This window comes from Tursiops truncatus, chromosome 11 (genome assembly GCF_011762595.2).
Source record: "Tursiops truncatus isolate mTurTru1 chromosome 11, mTurTru1.mat.Y, whole genome shotgun sequence".
NCBI classification, from domain to species: Eukaryota; Metazoa; Chordata; class Mammalia; order Artiodactyla; family Delphinidae; genus Tursiops; species Tursiops truncatus.
Window position 1 is genome coordinate 95,858,258 of NC_047044.1, and position 17,852 is coordinate 95,876,109.

Consider the following 17,852-nt stretch of genomic DNA (forward strand, 5'->3'; position numbering starts at 1 on the left):
GACAGGTGGGGAGGGGCTGGCCTTAGACCGCCCACAGCAGCTGGCTTCTCTCTCCAGCCCCACGCCGCGGTCCAGCGCCGCCTGCCTGTGCCCCGCCTCCTTCCCTGGGGAAGGGAGGAGCCACCTGGAGCTCCACCTGGCGCTCCGGCCGACGGAGCTGAGGGAGGATGGGTGCTGCGGGCAGAGACCAGGAAGTAACCCTGGCCAAGGGAGCACCAACCAATGGGGGAGCCTCCCAGCACACAGAAGCCAAGGGGCCTCAGGAAAAGCCCAGGAAGCCCCACTCCTCAGAGGCGGGGCTGCCTGTGCAGGGCCCCCCAACCCAGGGCGTTGAGGGGCCGGCCCCTCCCACTCTGCCCCGGAGCTGGTTGGGCCCAGCAGGAGCACAGGGAGGACCTGGACAGGAAGATGGAGCAGCCCGAAAGGCAGAGCGCATCAGGCCAGGACGCAGAGGTTGTCAGGGTCACAAAAGACAGACGGCAAGGCTAAGTCACAGGCACATTTATATCCTCCGGAACACCAAGGTCTTCCCTTCCCCAGCAGTGCCACGGGAGGGCCAACCCTCAGGAGGCGGCCACACTGCCACCCGAAGCAGGCCCGTGGGGCGGCAGGGTCATAGGCGGCAGGAACAGCGCCTTCAGCTTGCCCGACAGGCTGGCAATCTCGGGATCCTGGGCTTCGTAAGACTTGACCAAGCGGGCAAACTTAAGGACACCTGCGAAGGGAAACAGGAGCATCAGTCCACACCCCCAGCGGACGGATGTGCCCAAGATGGCAGGAGGGGGCAGCCTGAGCCGGAGTCGCTGGCTACTCTGGCTCTGGCCCCAGGTAGCTGTCTGCAAAACAAGACATATGCAGGCCTCTGCCCTGTGTGGTTTGGATCAACTACTTCCTGGTCTACACTGGGGCACAACTGGCTGTGATGCAGTGAATGAAAATATCCCGAAGCAGGGTGCTGCCCACCATCAGGTGAACCATTTTAGCACTTTAGTCAAAGGACCCCAAAGGATACACACCCACAAGATCACCAGTCCAGAACCAGGAACAGGAGGGCCATGGGCCAGTTGGGCCGAATCAGTAAACACCCTTGGGGAAGACCCTGATCTCCCCAAGGAAATTGAACTGCCAACCCTCAAACAGAAAAGAGTTGAAACACCTTGGAGGGGCTGCAGAACTGTACTGTCATGCAGACACCTCACTACAAGCCGTCAGAACGGGTTTCAGGTCCAACTCGGCTGTGACCTCTGGCACTTTCTAGAGTCTGTTTCCTCATCTTAAAATGGTGTAACAGTATAATTAATGGTAACTAGAAAGCTCACTTCAGACTTCGCTTGGCTCAAGTTCATGAACAGACCCTGGTCTCAGAGTACCAATACTATTAGAGTGTGGCTGCCGCCGTGTGGCGAGAAAAGGGATTACGGCTCGGAGACCCAAGGGATCCATCGCTCTCTCCTCCATCCCCGTCCGACCCACCTTCCCCGTCGCAGCTGAAGCCATAAGCTTTGATAACCTCCTGCTGAATCTGCGTGGCCACGGGCAGCACGAATTGCAGCATCTTGCCCATGTCGTTACACGCGTTGTCCCGAGCCTCGTCCATGCGCACGGCGTTCTCCGGCGCCGAGAACGCCTGGATCACCTCGGCCAGGACCACTGTGCAACAGACGCATCCCGGAAGAAGTCCCGGGTACGCATCGGCGCACGGCCGGCGGGCCCAGCCGAAAACACAAGAAAGAGGGCAGGGAATTATTTAACGGACTGAAACCATAGTAACCCAAGGAACTCGGCCTCCGAATCTCTCGCTCCAGGAGCAAGGACCCTTGTTAATTGACAGAGTATGGTACCGAGTACCCGCATTTCCCAGCGAACGCAGCCATTTCTCTCGCCCCAGATCTTTTTCCCGCACTCTACTTTAGCAAGAATCCCACCCGACAACTAAAAGGTTTCTCACCCTTGGCCTGCTCGGCGCTCAACGCTGCAGCTTGAGCAGAGGCGGTCGCCATAGAACAAAAGATACACGTGCAACCGCGCTCGAGAAACAGCCAGGAGAAACAAGCAATATCCTAGAGCGGCTCTCCCAGCGGGTGGGGCGATAGGGAAATTGCATCAGCTTATGCCGGAAACCTCACGGTACCGCTTCCATTTCTCCATTTTTAACAACCAATAACGAGCTCGTCGTGAGAACAGTGAGCTAACCTACAATCTGAAATTCTTACAGCTTACTTAAAATTATTCTATTGTTAAAGACAAACTGTATGGTGGGGGGTTTTCCGGCAAAAACCAGAAAACCTACTAGACAAATTCTAAAAGAGCTGTAACACTACCGGAACACGCCCTGGAGAGAAGGTGGCATGTCCACCAACTCCACTATTGGTGAGGGTGAGGTCCCATGGCATTTCCTAATCTTTACTGCTATACAAGCAACAGGGCACACTGCAGCTTTCAGAAGGGAAAACAGTATTGAAAAGAACGCTCTTAAATCATCCGTTTCTAGAGTTTGTGAACGTTTGGTACAGGCCTATGCAAATAACTCTATGCCGATTGGCTCAGGAAGAAGCCAGTCACACCCCTTTAGTTTTTAAGAACGTAGACAAGGATTCGCAGCAGTAAAAGCTTGGCGTTAAAGCAGCTCCCGCGCTTTCCGAAAATGGCCTTGTGTCGGGGTGGGGTGGGGTGGGGGGGAAGCTAACGCCCTCTAATTTCCTTTCCCTTCCGGGCGTTTGAAATTGTCACCCACTCCCTCCTCGAACTATAGGGTGGTTAAAACTCCTGCGTTCTGAACGCTTAAACTTATAGCAGGCACGCCCCCTGCACCTCCGCTTCAACACCATTTCCAACTGTCCTACGGAAAAGATGCAAGTCTCCGGTGGCCCCTAACTGTGGGGCCAGTGGCAGAAGTGCCTCCCAAGTCTGCGTAGTTGCCTAGAGCTGTCCCAGGCCGCCAGCGTCCTGACTCGCCGGCCTTGGGAGGAAGGCCAAGACTCTGCGCCATAACGGACCCCGTTAGGGCAGAGCCAGAGCTCCAGGACCCCGGGCTCTTCGAGGTCCCCTCTCCAACTCTCCAGGGGCCCCACCCACCTCCGGGCTAGTCTCCGGTGATCCCACAGCTTTCTCTCGAGGCGTCGCCGCACAGAGACCCACGCCCCCAACCCACGCCCAGTAGCCCACAAAGAAACAGCCACAGACATCTTCCTGGGGAGTCGTGAGGGTGTTTTTGTTTGGTTGGTTTTGTTTGGGATGTTTTTTAAAGAGCGTCATATAGATATTTATATATATAAATTATTAATGTGGGGGAAGGGCAAGGGGCATACATCGCAGTGGGGGGCGCGCACACGGGGGCTGGGGAGGGGCAGGGGCAGCACACGATGCTACGCAAAACAGCCACATCTAACAGATGAAATAATCACACCAAGGGGTGGGGGAGAGGCGGTGGCCACGGGGGTGGGGCGTGGGGGAGGGAGAAAGGCGGGGGCCAAGGGAGAGGGACCTGGTCCAAGATGCTGTGCGCTTTCCGCCCTCACCCTCGCCCCCTCCCCACCTCCGCACACCACAGGAGCCTTGGCCTTCCATCTGTCCCTTCCTCCTTCCTTCTGCCCAGAGGCCCAGGCCCTGGGACTGAGCGGCACCCCCCTCCGCTCTGAGTGGCAGGCGGGGAGGGAGGCCTCCTGGGTCCAGATGCAGGGGCCACGGGTGCTCTCTTGATCGCAGGTTCTACAGCGGCTTGTCGCTTTCCTTCTTCAGGTGACTGGGGGAAGAGGGGGGCAGAGCAGGGAGTGAGAGACTGAGGTCCATCCTGACCTGGCCTCTCTCACAGAGGATGGTGGGGAAGGGGTTCCCCTCCCACGGGAGCCACAGCCCATCCCAGGCGGGCTGAGCTGCGTCCCCTCGGGCTGGCCTAGGGCGCCCTGCGGTACCTGTAGTAGTCCTCCTGGGCAGGGAGCGGCACACTGTGCAGCGGGTGATGGGCGTGCAGCCACTGCTGCTGCTCCAGCGCCAAGCGCTGCAGCTCCGCGGACTGCGCGTGCATGGCCTGCAGCTGGTGAGCTGCTGACATCGGGGCAGAGAGGGAGGCTGGCAGGTCCCGGTAAGGAGCAGCTGTGGGCAGGAAGGTTAGGGGCCACGTGACTGATGGCGTACTGAGGTAGCCAGCCGCTTTACATACAGAGGAGCTGCCACTAATCAACTTAGGTGACAGCCAGCCCAGCAAGTTGCCAGGGGTGGTTAGGATTCAGGCCTCTTAGCCTGGCCCTAAACCCTGTGCCTCTCTTGGGCAGGGCCTCAGCCCTCCTACTCCCGTTCCCAGCTCCTCTGGGCACCTCCTCATCTCTCCCCAAGCCCAACCAGGCCAATCCCACCACCTAACTTCCTCCTTTCTGCCCTTCCCTCGTGAGACCTTCCCCAACCCCGAGACCTCCATCCTTACCAAAGAGCTGGTGACGAAGAACTTCGTTCTCGTGCAGAGGGTGAGGAAGAAGGGGGTTGGGGAGGGTCCCAGCTGGGTAGGGGATCCGGGTAAGGTGAGACCCTGAGGCCAGGGGGTCAATGAGAGGGTGCACCGAGGCAGAGGCTGGAGGGTAGAGAAGAGGAAGGTGTCACCAGAGGGAGGTTTGGGGAAAGCCATGCATTTGGGTGAAGGCATCCATGCCTGGGACGAGAGGTGGGCAATCACACACTGGGAGATCCAGTGGATCAAGGAGGCACAGTGGAGGAACTAGGGGCCTGGGAGATGGACAGGGCAAGACCCTACTGCAGTAGGGATGTACAGATGGCAGAGGACAGGAGATTACAGTTGGCAGAGGGGCCTGAGGAATAGGGAGGGAGGAGTGGACTGTTGAGAGGAGACGGAAGAGGATTGGAAGTTTAGGAAATGAGACGGGGAGGAGCTTCAAAGAGAGAAAGCACAAGGAGCCTGCAATGAACGTGACTGTGAGGCTACACGGGGCAGTGTTCTGACAGTAAGAAATGCGGTGAAAAGACAGTGAGTAAAGCTCGTTGTCAACTGTGATCCCACAACCAGAGCCACAAGGCTCTCTTTCCAGAAGGTCACAGATCCAGAGGCAGAGAGGAACATGAAACACCTCCGCCAGGGAGGGGAGAAGATGGCAAGAAACAAGAGTTGAATCCAGAGGAAGAAGAAAATAGTTACGTGAAGGCTCAGAGGCAGGGGCTGTGAGGGGAGGAAGACCGTGCTCCTTCAAAGGTTCCCACCTTGGGCCTCTGTCGTGGGTGGGCACCAGACCTGAAGAGGGCTGGGGTGTGGGGAAGGGTCTCCGTGGCAAGGCTGGGGCAGGAGGAGACGGGCTGCGAAGGCAAAGGCCAGGGCAGCAATCTCAGGAGAGAGGCTCAGGCCAGACGTGGGGAGGGAAGTCCTGGCCCGAGGGACAGAAGCACCGATCACTTGCCAGGGCGGCAAGGTGGCCTCAAAGGGCCTGGGCAAGGAAGCAGGAGTCTCACCTGCATGGATGGCATCCTGCTGGTGGAGGTGCAGGTGAGAGTGGATGTGGGAGTGCTGGTGGTGATGGGGGGTCACGTTGAGCATCTGCAGCCGGGCCAGCGGGTCGTTGCCCAGGGCAGCCACCCTTTCTGCATGCTGCCTCTCAGCTGCCAGACGCTCCGCGTAGGACATGTCAGGCCGCAGGGCTGGCCCAGCTGCCAGCGCTAGACGTTCTCTCTCCAGGGGCCCCAGGCTCGGATGAAAGGGGAAAGGGTGCAAGCCAGGTGGGCCAGGCTGCAGAGCCAGGCCCCCGTGTCGGGGGAAGGGATCCAGGCCTGGCCCAGGGACCCCGTGCAGGGGTTCCAGCTCACTAGGCTTCACCTCGAAGCCAGGCTTGAGGCGGTCACGCAGGTCTCGTTCACGGGCTTCCCGCTCCCTCTCCCGGGCTGCTGGGTCACTGCTGTACAGGGCCGGGACATTGTAACCCAGGAGCCCCGGGTCCACTGCCCCCAGGGGCACGTAGAATGGATGGTTGCGATTTCCAGGAGACATGACGTGGGGCCGGGCGTATTCACTGAGGGTGCGCAGGGCTGGAGTGTCGGGACCCAGGTAGGGGGGCACTGTAGCCACAGCACTGCCCGGCTCAAATGGAGGGCGATGAGGCACTGGGCCGAGCGGTGGGCACTCCACTGGAGCACGGCCCTCCTGAGCCAACTTCTGTGGGATACACGGAGAAGCGGGGTCAAAAAGGCAGGTTGGAAAGAGGTGGCTGGCCCTGGTCCTCAGCTGCTCATGTCTCAGCATTGAACACCTAAAGCCTCAACTCATTGGAACTCAGCCCGCCAGGGACTTCCCTGCCCCTTCTCTTCCTATGTAGGTTAGTGGCTCTTCCTGGGATCCACAGGTACCCTGACCTGAGCTTGCCTCCCTCCAGCCCAGAGATGCAATTCCTCCCGCTGGAATCCTTTGGTCTCCATTTCCTGGGCTGCAGTGGCTCCTCCCCTCCGACAGGTGGCGCATGACCCCCCCCCCACCATCCCCACCCCTCGAGCCTCCCCGAGTCGCGTAGAGGGCGGGCCAGAGGCGGGAGGCGGCGCGCGGTGAACTCACCACGCTGCGTTCCAGCTCGCGCTCCTTTTCGCGCTCGCGCTCCTTCTCGCGTTCCCGCTCGCGTTCGCGCTCCTTTTCTTCGCGCGCGCGCTGCTCGGCCTCGCGCCGCACCTTCTCCACCAGGTCGGCTCGCTTCTTGGCCAGCTTGGAGCCCTCCAGCGGCACGAAGTACAGATCGCTGCGCGCGCACGAGTTAAAGCCGCGGTCCAGGTGTTTGTTGAACCTGCCGGGCGGGAGGCAGCGCGCGCTCAGCCTCTGCGAGCGGCCCCGCACCAGCGGCCGAGACCAGGGCCTGGAGTACTTTGAAAAGCACCACACGAACGAATGCAAGGCCCGTCCCGCGCCCGCCACCCCACCCCCACCCCCACCCCGCCTCTCACCTGGCCGACTGGCTGGCGTGGCTGGGCACGTCTACCACCTTGGGAGGGGGCGAGGGGCTGCGGGCCGGGGGCGCCGGGCTCTCGGGGGTCTCATATTCCTCAGCCGGCTCCTGTTTGATCTGCGTGGCGCTCAGGGGCGGCCCTGAGGCGGGGGCCGCAGGCGGTGGTGGCAGGGATGACAGGCCCGAGGGCCCTGCAGGCGGCAGCGGCCCGGTCCCCACCGTGGGCGAGCCCGGCTTGAAGGTCCCTGGGCCTGCGGGTGGCGAGGCGCCTCGGTAGCCCGGTGGGGTCCCCGTTCGGAAGGAGGGCGGGGACCCCGGCTTGTATCCGGGCGGGGTGGCTGTCTTGTAGGCCCCTGGGGACGGGGCTCGCTTGCCATACGGTGGGGGCCCAGGTGGGGAGGCTGTCTTGTAGCCTGCTGGCGAGGAAGCCACCGTGGCAATGACCGTGGAAAGCGTAGACGAGGAGGTGGTGACCGGAGGCACCGGTGGGAAGGGGTAGGGCGCCCCTTGGGGGCCCTGGGAAGGAGAGGGGTGTGAACACGGGTAGGACCCTTGAGAGGAGGAAGAGGCATTGGAAGAGGAAGAGGCTGGGGGGCCGCTGGGACCTGCTTGGCTGTAGGCCACCTGGCTGTGAGGTGGAGGCAGGTGTGCGGGCCCTGGTGGGTAGGGCCTCAGAGACCCCAGTGAGGGAGACATGGCATAGGGGTGTGCGTGGTGGGAGCTACCGCTCTCCAGGGAGTGAGGATATGCCCCGGGTGGAGGGGGCCCAGAGCCCCCATGGTGCTGCTGCTGCTGCTGCTGCTGCTGTTGCTGGTGGTGGTGGTGATGTGTCGGGACTGGCGGGTGGGCAGCGGATTGGCCTCCAGCCGAAGGAGGGAGGGGGCCTGGGTGGGCATTGCTGTTGGCCAAGAGGCGACCGTAGGGAGGAGGTGGGGGGGGACCCTGGCTCCACACAGCTTGGGATGGGAGAGAAGGCTGAGTATACTTGGGTGGCTGATTGGAGACAGAGAGGCTGGTGGGGGGAGGGAAGGAGTGGGGATAACTGGGCAGTGCCTGGGAAGCTGGGTACTGGGAGGCCGAGGCCGAGGCAGAAGAACTGGAAGAGGAGGCTGCTGCAGAGCTGCTGCTAGAGGACGAATAAGGATACCTCATTGGCGGGGCGGGAGCAGAAGAGGTGGACGCAGCGGGCAAAGGGTGGGGTGACGGAGCAAGAGTGGGGCCCTTCTCTGGGCCGGGAGGAAGTCCACCCATACCCTGCCCCATGGCATGGGGGGAGGGCAGATGCCCAGCTAGCGGCTGGGCCCCCAGGCCAGGAGGAGAGGCGGAGGCATTGTTAAGGGGTCTCAGGGCAGGCGGGGGAGGCAGGTTTGGTGTCACATGGGGGAAGGTGGCTGGCGGTGGAGCAGACGGTAGGTTTCCACCACCAGCTGGAGTGTTGGGTGGCTTTGTTGGGGGAGCACCACCAGCCCCAGAGCCTGATATTGAAATGGGGGTGGGGGGCTGGGGGTGCTGCTTACCCCCACTAGGGGCCCCCACTGAAGCGGCAGCCCCTCCTCCCTTGGGGCCCACTGGGGGTCCAGACAGAACTCCTCCACCAGCGCCCCCAGGATAGAGCTGTGGATGAGGGGGAGGGGCCCCTGGAGGAGCCTGGAACATTCGAGATGTGGGAGGCTCCATGGGAGCATGATAGCCAGTGGGTGTCCCAGAAGGATGGGATTCAAAGCCAGGCTCTGGCTGTCGGGGGGTGCTCTCTGGAGGGGGAGGGGAGGGAGGAAAGAGTGGAGGTGGATGGTAGGGGCGGGCTGGGCCCTGGGACAGGCCAGAAGACGAGTCGGAGTCATTCTCCACGCTTCCAGGGCTGTAGATGCTGGGGGACGTGCTTCGGTTATCCTGGTCGATATCCCTAGGGTCGCTGCTGCCATCATCATTGAGGCTCCGCCCATCCAAGCTATCCAGATCCGAGGGAGACTGTGGCCGAGGGAGCTCCTGCGGTAGAAGAGGGATGGCCATTTCTCCCTTGCCTTTTCCTTCCTTGCTTCTGGACTGGGGGCCTCCCTCGCACAAAATAACCTCCCGCTCACAGCACACCACTGTGCCACGATGCGCTGAGTACTCCTGCTGGAGCCCACCTCCCTGCCATCCGGGGGTTCCCCCACTCTCCCCGCGGTCTCTGCTGCTCCCCAGCAGCCGCCTGAGTTCCCTCCTCGAGTGTCCATCTCTTGCACCTTCTCCCAGTCCACAGCTGAACCCAAATCCCTGTCTTCCACCCACCAGCCCATCTGCCATCCTCTCGTCTCATCCACCCCTTTAACTACACATCCCAGAAACCACTGGTTCTTAAAAAGACCACTTCTGCATGCTCCTTATGATTTATTTGTTCCTTCCACTGAGACTCCTCAGCCTGGATCTCCTCCCCAGCCCCTGCATGAAAGCCAGCACCTAGAAAAGGAGAGGCTAGAATCCCCACACTCTTCCCGTCCCCTTCCGGCCCTGCCTGATCATCTGACAGTCTGGCCAAGGCTCTGAAGATCTGACTGACACACAGACAGGCTACTTTAATAAGCGCTAGGATAAGACTCTTCTCGCACGTTCCAGGCAAAACTAAAATAAGAACTGTGAGCAAAAGGAAGTTTGGGTGAAAGAATGGTCAGAACATGGGTCAGGATGGCTGCAAGGGTCTCCCACCTCAGTTTTGGTCTTTTTTGGCGCGTTGGTCTCCTCACTTTCACTCTCCGAGATCTCCTCACTCCGGCCCTGCTTGCTCACCTTTGGGGTGGAGGCTTCCTCTACTCGGGCCTTCTGTTAGAGAGAAAGAAAATGCCTGTCCTATACCTCGCGAGCTCCACCAGGACCCTCAGCCAGACAGGAAGTTCCCCCCAACACACATACACACCATCAGCCCTGGTGCCTGGGCAGCCTGTTGCAGGACATGGGGACAGAATACCTTGGCCGTCTGCCTAGACTTCTCGGCTTTGCCATCGCTGCTGGACGTGCTGACCCCTCCAGGGGAGGCCCGGCCCCTCGATCTCAGTTCTTCCCGGGGCCCAGGGGCCTCTTTCTTCCGTCCACTCCTCATTGACATCTGAGGGAGAAGGAGGCAAGCAGGTCATGTCGTTTTCTACCTTGTGCCTCACTTCATCATGTGCCTTATTTCTACTCTCCCCCGCCAGCGGGTGTCCCAGAAGGATGGGGTTCAAAGCCAGGCTCATCTGCTGGGGGGTGGAGGTGCTGCCTGGCAGTGGAAGAGAGGAAAGAGTGGATCTGGGTGGCAGGGGCGGGCTGGGCCCTGGGACAGGCCGGAAGCTTCCCTGCCCTTGATCTTTCGTGTTTCTCATTTTAGCTCCTACTCACTGAGTCTTTATTCTGTCGTGTCTTCATTCTTCAGGCTGTGGAGACCCCATTCTCCTCCGCCTGGGCAGCTGAATATAGAAACTTATCTGCTTCACCCTAAGCTCCCCACAGCTGTGGCCTGGGAAGCAGGATCTCCAAGTTTCCAGTACAGGCACCTGGAACTCACACGGTCTGTTTTCAGTGAAGCCTGTTGGAAAAAGACCATCAGAGTCTCCAAACTGGGAAACACTAGTCTGAAGGGGACACTACCGTGCCTGTCAAGGGGCTGAGTAAGCAGCCCAGCCATGAGACACTGCTGGCGTGCCCATGGGTCGTCCCAGCCGCCTGTGAGGGCAACTCTGCCGGCAACAGCATCCCTTTCATCTCGTGGGAAGGCAGAAAACGCCGAGGTGCCTGTGCACCCCAGTTCAGGAGATCACACCGTGTCACCCTTCGTGATCCCTAGGAAATAGATGCACACACACGAATTCCACAGAGCCTTTAAAAGGAGCATAAGGAAACGTAGCTGAAGTATTAGCTGATTTACGGAGTAGCGTCTTTCCGTCAAGCCCTTACGTGTACAATTTCATCTAATATTTACAACCAACCCTGAAAAGGAGGTGTTCTTATTATCCCCATTATACAGGTGAAGAAACCGAGGCTCAAAGATTGTGACTGTGACTTGCCCAACTTCGTGTGATAAATACACAGTGAGGAACCAGTGACAGCACCAGAACCAAGCCCCATCTCCCTGACTTCAAAGCCCATGCTCGCTCTTCAGTACTTAGCTGTACTCTCATCAGAAGTTGGTGGGGAGAATTCTCAGAAGGCCTAGATCAGTCCCAGAGATATGAAAAGAATCTTTTTTTCACATCAGAGTAGGTGGGAGAACAATGTCCCATTCTACAGTGCAAAGGCACACAGCCCGACCAAGGCCAAGACCAAACCTAGGTATCCCCAAAGTGCAGAACTTCAATTCTGAGAGTCTCGTAAGACCCCTGCTCTAGTGCTTGCGTTCCCTACGGCTAGAGGAAAAGTCCAGGCTCTCACTCTACCAACCAAATCAGTGAATAACAGTGGGTAAACGAGACAAATGTACACATTTGTAAGCCTGTCTTCCCACCTGGCTTAGACAGGGACTCATCCCTCCTCACGGCCTAGCTACATAGCCAGTAATTTTCATTTGCACGTGTTTGTATTTCTTGCGAAGTGTCACATCTCTCCATATTACTAACCGTAAGATCTTTTGAGAACAAAAATGATATCTTCTTACAGTTTTCTTCCTTTCTCTATTCCCCACAGATGTCATGTATATATGGATGTTCTGGTCTGTTCTTGCTACTGACCTGTAAACCCACTAACTTCAGTAGGTCTTCTCGAATGAAGTGCTGCTGGCCTCAGTGCAAATGGAGTAGGCTTAGCCACCTATTCTGAGTTAGTTAGGAGGCCTGGCTAGGGAAATAGCCTTTCTACATTCTGTAGCACTATTTTTCCCAAGGAATACAGAGTAAATACCTCTCACTCACCTCCACTGAACCCTACTGAGGCATGCAGTGAGGGGTGAGCCTAACCTTTCCAGGAAACTTAATAACAATTTACTTACTTAGAGTCCCGAAATAGCTGGGACGGAGCCCCCTGTCTTCTGAACTTACAGCTGGTGCTCTGCCCAGTACACCAGCCATTTCTCTTCCATTACAACTATTACTACACTTTGGAGTTGTTGTGTGAATTGGTTTTCAAATACTGTCAACGCCCCCCCCCCCCCCACAAAGAACAAAACCCAACATAACAAAAGGGGAAAACAATCCTAACAAAAGCACGAGAGATGACTGTGACTGGGGTGTCTTTGCCAGCCCCTTAAAGGAGGGCGCTCATCTCTCCTTCCTATCACAGAACCTGTTCATGGTTGGTGAGAGTCAGGGGATCCAATAGGTCAGAGAAAGGCAGGGATGTACCTGAAGAACAGAGCAAGCCTCGCGTGGCCCTCCCCAACCTCAACTTCTTTAATCAGTTAAAATCTGATAAAATTAGCAATGAGTAGCTCTGAAGGAGAAAAGCAGTCATAAAAGGGTAGGTGACCCCGGGGAGAAGGAGTGGCAGGAGAGAGAAGGAGGTAGGGCTGGGTTATATATACATTCCTGAACCTGGGGCACGTTTTAGCACCAACAAGCTGAGCTACCCTCCTTCCTGTCCTAGTAGCCGGTCACTGTAACTCCGATCCATCTACAAGCACCTACTATGTGTCTGCAAGACACTAAGCACATTCAACTTCGGCACCTTACCGCAAAAGCAAAAGGATAAAGGCCGGATTGCGGAGGTGAAAACGTGAAAAATAGGGAAAGAGTCTCTAAGTAAGAACAAGAAAAGAAATTAAGGGAGAAATCTGAGGAGGCTGTCTGAAGGAATACACTCGAGGCACAAGGCTTTCTAGGATGGGCTTGCAGGGTGACTTCCAGGATCTTTGGCCCAGCCTCCACCATCATTCCAGACCTGCCAGACTCACAAACCAGTCCTAGATAACAGTGCAGCCCAGACCAGCAGATAACAAGGCACTGGCCTAAGCCTGAGAATCTACAGTTGTCAGAGGGGCCTCAGATATCATCTTATCTATAATCCCTTCATCTGATAATGAAGCTGAGGCTCAAAGAAATAAGAAGTGACTTGACCAAGGTCACAGTTAGTTAGAGGTACAGCCAGGACTAGACCCAGGTCTCCCGACTCCTGTTCTGGAGTATTTCCACTACACCAGGCTGTTCCACGGCCCTCTCCCCCGGGCCACCCTCACCTGGGATGGGCATGGAGAGCCCAGCCATTCCTACAAGGTCAGAGAAACAGAAGGTCCAAGGTTAGCTGAGGGAAGGGGTCGCTGTGGGGGATAGTCTGGGAAAGACGAAAAGGGATACTTGGGAAGGAAGACTCAAGTTTAAGAAAATGGAAGAATACCTGTGCAAAGAAGCAAAAAGACTATACAAAAAGTCCCTAATAATGAACTGCCAAAGGATGGTATAACTTGGAACAGGAGCACTTCTATCCCCCCACCATGCCTAAAGGGAGGGTCTTAGAGAAACAACTATGACCTGCAAGTAATATGTCTACCTTTTTCCCAAAGACAGCTGGATGGAAGGGGGTGGACCCCTTGGGGAACCTCCTCTCCATGAGCAGCTCCAGAAACATCCTCCAGAACCCAGCCAAGAGTTCCAAGGGCATAGCCAAAGGCCCCATCAAGATTCTGAACCCCCGTCTATTAGACATCCCGCTGGATCATTGCCATGGCAACAAAATGGCAGAACCTGCCCCTCTACAGTCCATCCCGGGGGTCCAGCTGCCAGCAACTCCCCCTGCAGTTGCCAAAGCAGCTCCTGTCCTCCTATAGCACCCTCAGGGAAGGGAGCTTAAGAGTACCTACCCCAGTAGAAATAAGTCCACGCACAAAGGGAAATCTCTGAGCACAAAACAGTAATGAAGGTCCACCCCCTCTTCAGGAAACCGCAGCTAGAGGGGCAGTGGGTGCTCTGCGGATTTGAGGATGGGGGTCACAACTTGTCTGGAGTGCCTATAAGACTGCCCAATTCTCTCCTGTGTTTCCACCCTCCCAGAAACCCTTGCTCCCTAACTCTCCCTTCAGGGTTCCAGTCTTCCTCATCAGTTGCAGGAGGACCCACACTACTGGGCCCCAGTGTGCCCCTCTCCAAGAAGTACCTGTGTCTGAGATTGGAAAAACAAGGTCAGAGGTGACCCGGGGTAGGGGAAAGAAAACTGAGTCACAAAGGCATCACTTTCCCACTTCCACCCGGGAACACGCCGGGTTCTTCTTCTCAAAGGTGGCCCTCTCAGAGCCCCCGTTTCCCCAGGTTCCATTCTCCTCCCTCATCAGCTACAATCCCTCTCTTCCCACCTACCACACCCCTTCCCCATTTCCCAACTCCCTTCTACACCTAGCACCCCGAACCCCGGGCTCTGAAACCCGGGTTCTGGGCCTTTGGGGCTTTTCCTGGAGTCCTCATGCCCCACCTCGCTGCCATCTCTCCATTCCTTTTTGCCTTCGCCCCGAAGCCCCCTCACGGGCATCCCATTTTTCCTCCGCCGACCCTCCACCTCGGGGTTCCTCTTTGGGTCCCAGGGTCCTGGCTACCCTCCTGCCCCATCAGCCCTCCTCCTGAGATCCTCCCACCTCCCCCCACCTTCCCGATCCTCCGGGTGCTCCGGCCCCCATCCCTCCTCGGGGCCTGGCCCCACCCCCTGAGCCCCCAACCTCAGGCCAGGCAGTGCCCGCAGTGGGGGACCGGATCGGGAAAATAACAAATGGAGGCGGCGGCGGCGGGAGGGGGAACTACGAGGGGTGGGGGTGGGGAGCCGCGGGCCAGAACCCGGGCGGGCCCGAGGCCCGGGCCGCGGCAGATCTTACCTGGTTGTAGCTCGGGACGGCTGGCTGGCTCCGAGCGGGATTCGGGGCTCCGGCGCCTCCGGGGGGCGGCGGCGGCCGCTCCCCCGCCCCCCTCTCCTCTTCCCGGCTTCAGTCGCCGCCGCGACGGCGGCGGCGGCGGCCCCGACCCCCCCGGAGGGCGGCCCCCATCCCCCCTTCTACCCCACCTGGCCCCGATCGCCCGCCCGCCTCCGGAGCAAATCCCGATCCCCGCTCTCGCTCGGCCCCTCCCCAGGCCTGCCGCCTCCCCAGGCCACCCGGAACGCCCGGGCCGCGCAGCCCGCCCCCGCCGCGCCGCCGCCCGCCCCCGCGGCCCGGCTGGCGCTCCGCTCGGCTCCGACCCGCCGCCCGCCGCCCGCGCCCGCCCCGCGCAGCCTGCAGTCGCGCGATCCCCGGCCCCCTAGGCGGCCTCCGCCCGCGGCCCCCGCCCCTTCCCGGGCGGTCGTCTCCCTCGCCCCCTCCTGGCCCCTCCCAGAGGCCGGCGGTCCCCCCGAAACGGGTCCCGGCCCCAGGCCCCGGCCCGACGCGGGGCTGCGGGCGGGCGGGCTGGGCTGCGCGTCCGGCGACTCGCACAGGAAAGCGGACGGCGAAGGGAGGGCGCTTGGGAGAGGGGGATGGGAGAAGGGAGGAAGAGGGAGAAGGAGGGAGCGCGGAGGAACGGAGGAGAGAGGGGCCGGGAGGGAGCCGCTAGGGAGGGAGGGAGCGCGAGGCGAGCGGCGAGGCGAGGGGGGGAGGGGGATCCGGAGAAGGGGAGGCGCCGGGCGAGTTGTCAGAGACAGAGGCCGAGGGGGCCTGGGCGCGGGGAGGGGTTCGCTCAGGCGGAATGCGGGGAGCCCGCGGGCCTGGCGCGGGAGAGGGCTAGGTAGGAGGGGCCGTGGGTTGTGTGGGCAGTTATGAGGGGGGCTGGAGAAGTTTGGGGGCCAAGGGGTGTGCGGTAGAGGTGAGGGGGAGACCTGTGGGTTTGTGGCAGAGATGGGGTAATGGAGTTAGGTTGGAGAGATGGAGTTTCTTGGGGGCCACGGGGGCAGTGAGGTGTGTGACAAGGGGAGGGGAAAGAAGCTTGGGGTGACAGCGTCTTTGGCAAACGTGTAGCAGAAGAGCTTTGGGAGGGCATTTGTGAGAGAGAATGGGATGGAAGTTTGGGGTCATAAGGAGGGGAAGAAATTGAAAAGGTGGAGACATACACAGGAGGATGGGGTTTCTGGACGAGAGTGAAGAGTTTGGGGGTGATTGGTGTTGGGAAAAGAACTGCAAATATAAGAATTGGGAGTAATGACAAGTCTAGAGATGTCATGTGGAGAGAGAAGGGAAAGCAAGAGGAACCTTAAGAAAGGATGGAGACGGTAGGACCAGATGCAGATTCTAGGGGACTGGGTTCTGGGTGGGAGAGGAAAGTGGGAGATGGGGCGGGGGTGGGGGGGATGGCTGGATTCCAGGGGGGGCGGGGGAGTGGTTTCCAAAAGAGCTGAGGAGGGTTTCGTTTGGCAAGACAAGGTAGATAGAATGGGGTGCGGGTGGAAGGGAGTGGTAATGAAGATGAGAAAGAAATGTAAGATAGACAAGGCCTTTGGTGGCCATGCGGAGGAGGAGGGAAATTCAGTGATAGGGAGGACAAGCCAGGGGAGATGGAAAGGGAAAGCAGTAGAAGGAAATGGTAGGAAAGGGGGCGCATGAGCGTTCATTTATGGGAGTGGGACACCATCCTCAGGCCCTCTGGCTGGTAGCAGCTCCATTTTCCTTCTCAAATCTGTACAGAGTCATCACTCACAGTACTTTGGGCTACAGGGAAGGGGTCGGGTGGGGATTAGGCTCCACGTGGAGACAACCCCTGGTGCCCAGGTTCCCCCATCGAGATCATTCTAATGTGGAGACAGCTCCACCGCAGACCCCTCTCCAGGCAGCCTCTGCCCCTGACAGTCCCCAGCCACTCCCAGTCTTCAGCCAGGAGGCCAGCACCCCCAGTCCCCACCCCCCAGAGTCTCCTGGGCTCTCTCCCTGCCCCACACCGAGCAGCAACATCTCTCAGGACAAAGGACACCAAGACGCTGGGTGATTTTTGGCAGCTGAGATCGGGAAGGCCAGAGAATGGGAGGGAGGCAGGCTGGGAAACGGGAAGAGCTGGAGCCGGAGTCTGGACTGGGAGCCCTCAGTAGCGCTCCAGGTCGGGGCTGGGGGTGGTGTTTGTGTGTGAGCCCGCCAGCTAGAGGCCCAGGGTGGGCCCTGAGGGTAGGATCCCACCAGCCTTCTGAGAGGGAAGGAGCTTGGCTCTGCAGCAACTGGTAGATTTTGCCTCCTATTTCCCTGGGCCGGGCTCAGCCTAGTTCTAGGAGTACCAGAAGCTCTGAATGGATCCTGTGGCACTGGGGAACCCGAGCAGGAAGGCTTCCCTGGCCTAGGAATGAATCACCACTCTTCAGACTCTTGAACTGGTTGGCACTCACTTTATTACCCCAGTCCCACCTTCCTTATCCCTCAGGGCTTTCCAGACAGCTCCACCCCACCCACCCACCCCCGCTGCCCACTCCCTTCATCTGTGTCCTAGGAGAACCCCAGCTCCTTCTCCCCACCCCCCAACTTTGTTCCAAGGCTCCTCCTCTCCCCATGGTTCCCCCTCCATTGCATTTCCTCCCTGTCTGCACTGTTCAGTTCAGTCCCCCACTGGGCCCTGGCCCAGGCTCTTCCCAGCTCCTTTCCAGGCCGAGCTCTTCTCCCTCCTTTTTTAACCACTAAGGGATGGGCTAGGATGGTGACATAGCGGAGCCTAAAAGAAAAACGTAGGCAGTGGTGGAAACGGGATAAGGAGAGTGAGAAGAGAAGCCAGGGCCTACCCCCTCCAATTCCTCCCCTACCTGAGGGCCGGGCTCACAACTCAGCTTCAGGGAGCATCACACACACCCCACCACCATCCCTCACCCCAGCTCCCTCTCTGGCCCCAGTCCCCCACGACCCACCCGTCTCCAGGCAACGGCACAAAAGGAAAGTGGAGAGAGGGGCCTGGGAGGCCCAGGCAGAGCTAGCTGTAACCCAATCCAAGCCAGTACCTGAGGGGTTGGGGGGGGGGGGGCATGAGAAGGCGACCTAGCAAGGAGGAAAGGGCAGAGGTTAGGAAATGTGGCTCCGACCAGGAGTTACTGAAGAAAGATGGATATAATGGACCCTAGAGAAAAGTACGGTGT

General features: G+C 59.0%; 2 protein-coding genes and 1 non-coding gene across 7 annotated transcripts; all 3 read right to left on the reverse strand.

Moving 5' to 3' along the window:
• Nucleotides 1–486: 486 nt before the first annotated feature.
• C11H12orf57 (chromosome 11 C12orf57 homolog) lies at nucleotides 487–2,621 on the reverse strand. The gene is made up of 3 exons (XM_004314760.4): nucleotides 1,949–2,621; nucleotides 1,474–1,650; nucleotides 487–715 (listed from the first exon to the last, which is right to left on the reverse strand). Exons 1-3 carry the CDS (start codon nucleotides 1,998–2,000, stop codon nucleotides 564–566), a joined length of 381 nt encoding a protein of 126 aa, XP_004314808.1. The 5' UTR covers nucleotides 2,001–2,621; the 3' UTR covers nucleotides 487–563.
• On the reverse strand, nucleotides 2,259–2,320 carry LOC117314348 (U7 small nuclear RNA). The gene has a single exon (XR_004529097.1). It is a non-coding gene; the product is annotated as a U7 small nuclear RNA (small nuclear RNA).
• A 914-nt stretch (nucleotides 2,622–3,535) lies between the features above and the next one.
• On the reverse strand, nucleotides 3,536–14,818 carry ATN1 (atrophin 1). Of its 5 annotated transcripts, none has more exons than XM_073789080.1 (11): nucleotides 14,659–14,818; nucleotides 10,275–10,461; nucleotides 9,817–10,005; nucleotides 9,609–9,722; nucleotides 6,922–8,909; nucleotides 6,542–6,764; nucleotides 5,452–6,148; nucleotides 5,206–5,298; nucleotides 4,421–4,564; nucleotides 3,912–4,092; nucleotides 3,536–3,742 (listed from the first exon to the last, which is right to left on the reverse strand). In XM_073789080.1, the coding sequence occupies exons 2-11, from the start codon at nucleotides 10,299–10,301 to the stop codon at nucleotides 3,709–3,711; spliced, it is 3,690 nt and encodes a 1,229-aa protein (XP_073645181.1). In that variant the 5' UTR covers nucleotides 10,302–10,461; nucleotides 14,659–14,818; the 3' UTR covers nucleotides 3,536–3,708. The 5 variants fall into 5 exon arrangements, with proteins under 5 accessions (XP_073645181.1, XP_073645182.1, XP_033722967.1 ...); XM_073789081.1 differs by having other exon boundaries at nucleotides 9,868–10,005; nucleotides 14,659–14,817; XM_033867076.2 differs by lacking the exon at nucleotides 5,206–5,298 and having other exon boundaries at nucleotides 9,868–10,005; nucleotides 14,659–14,817.
• Nucleotides 14,819–17,852: the final 3,034 nt, after the last annotated feature.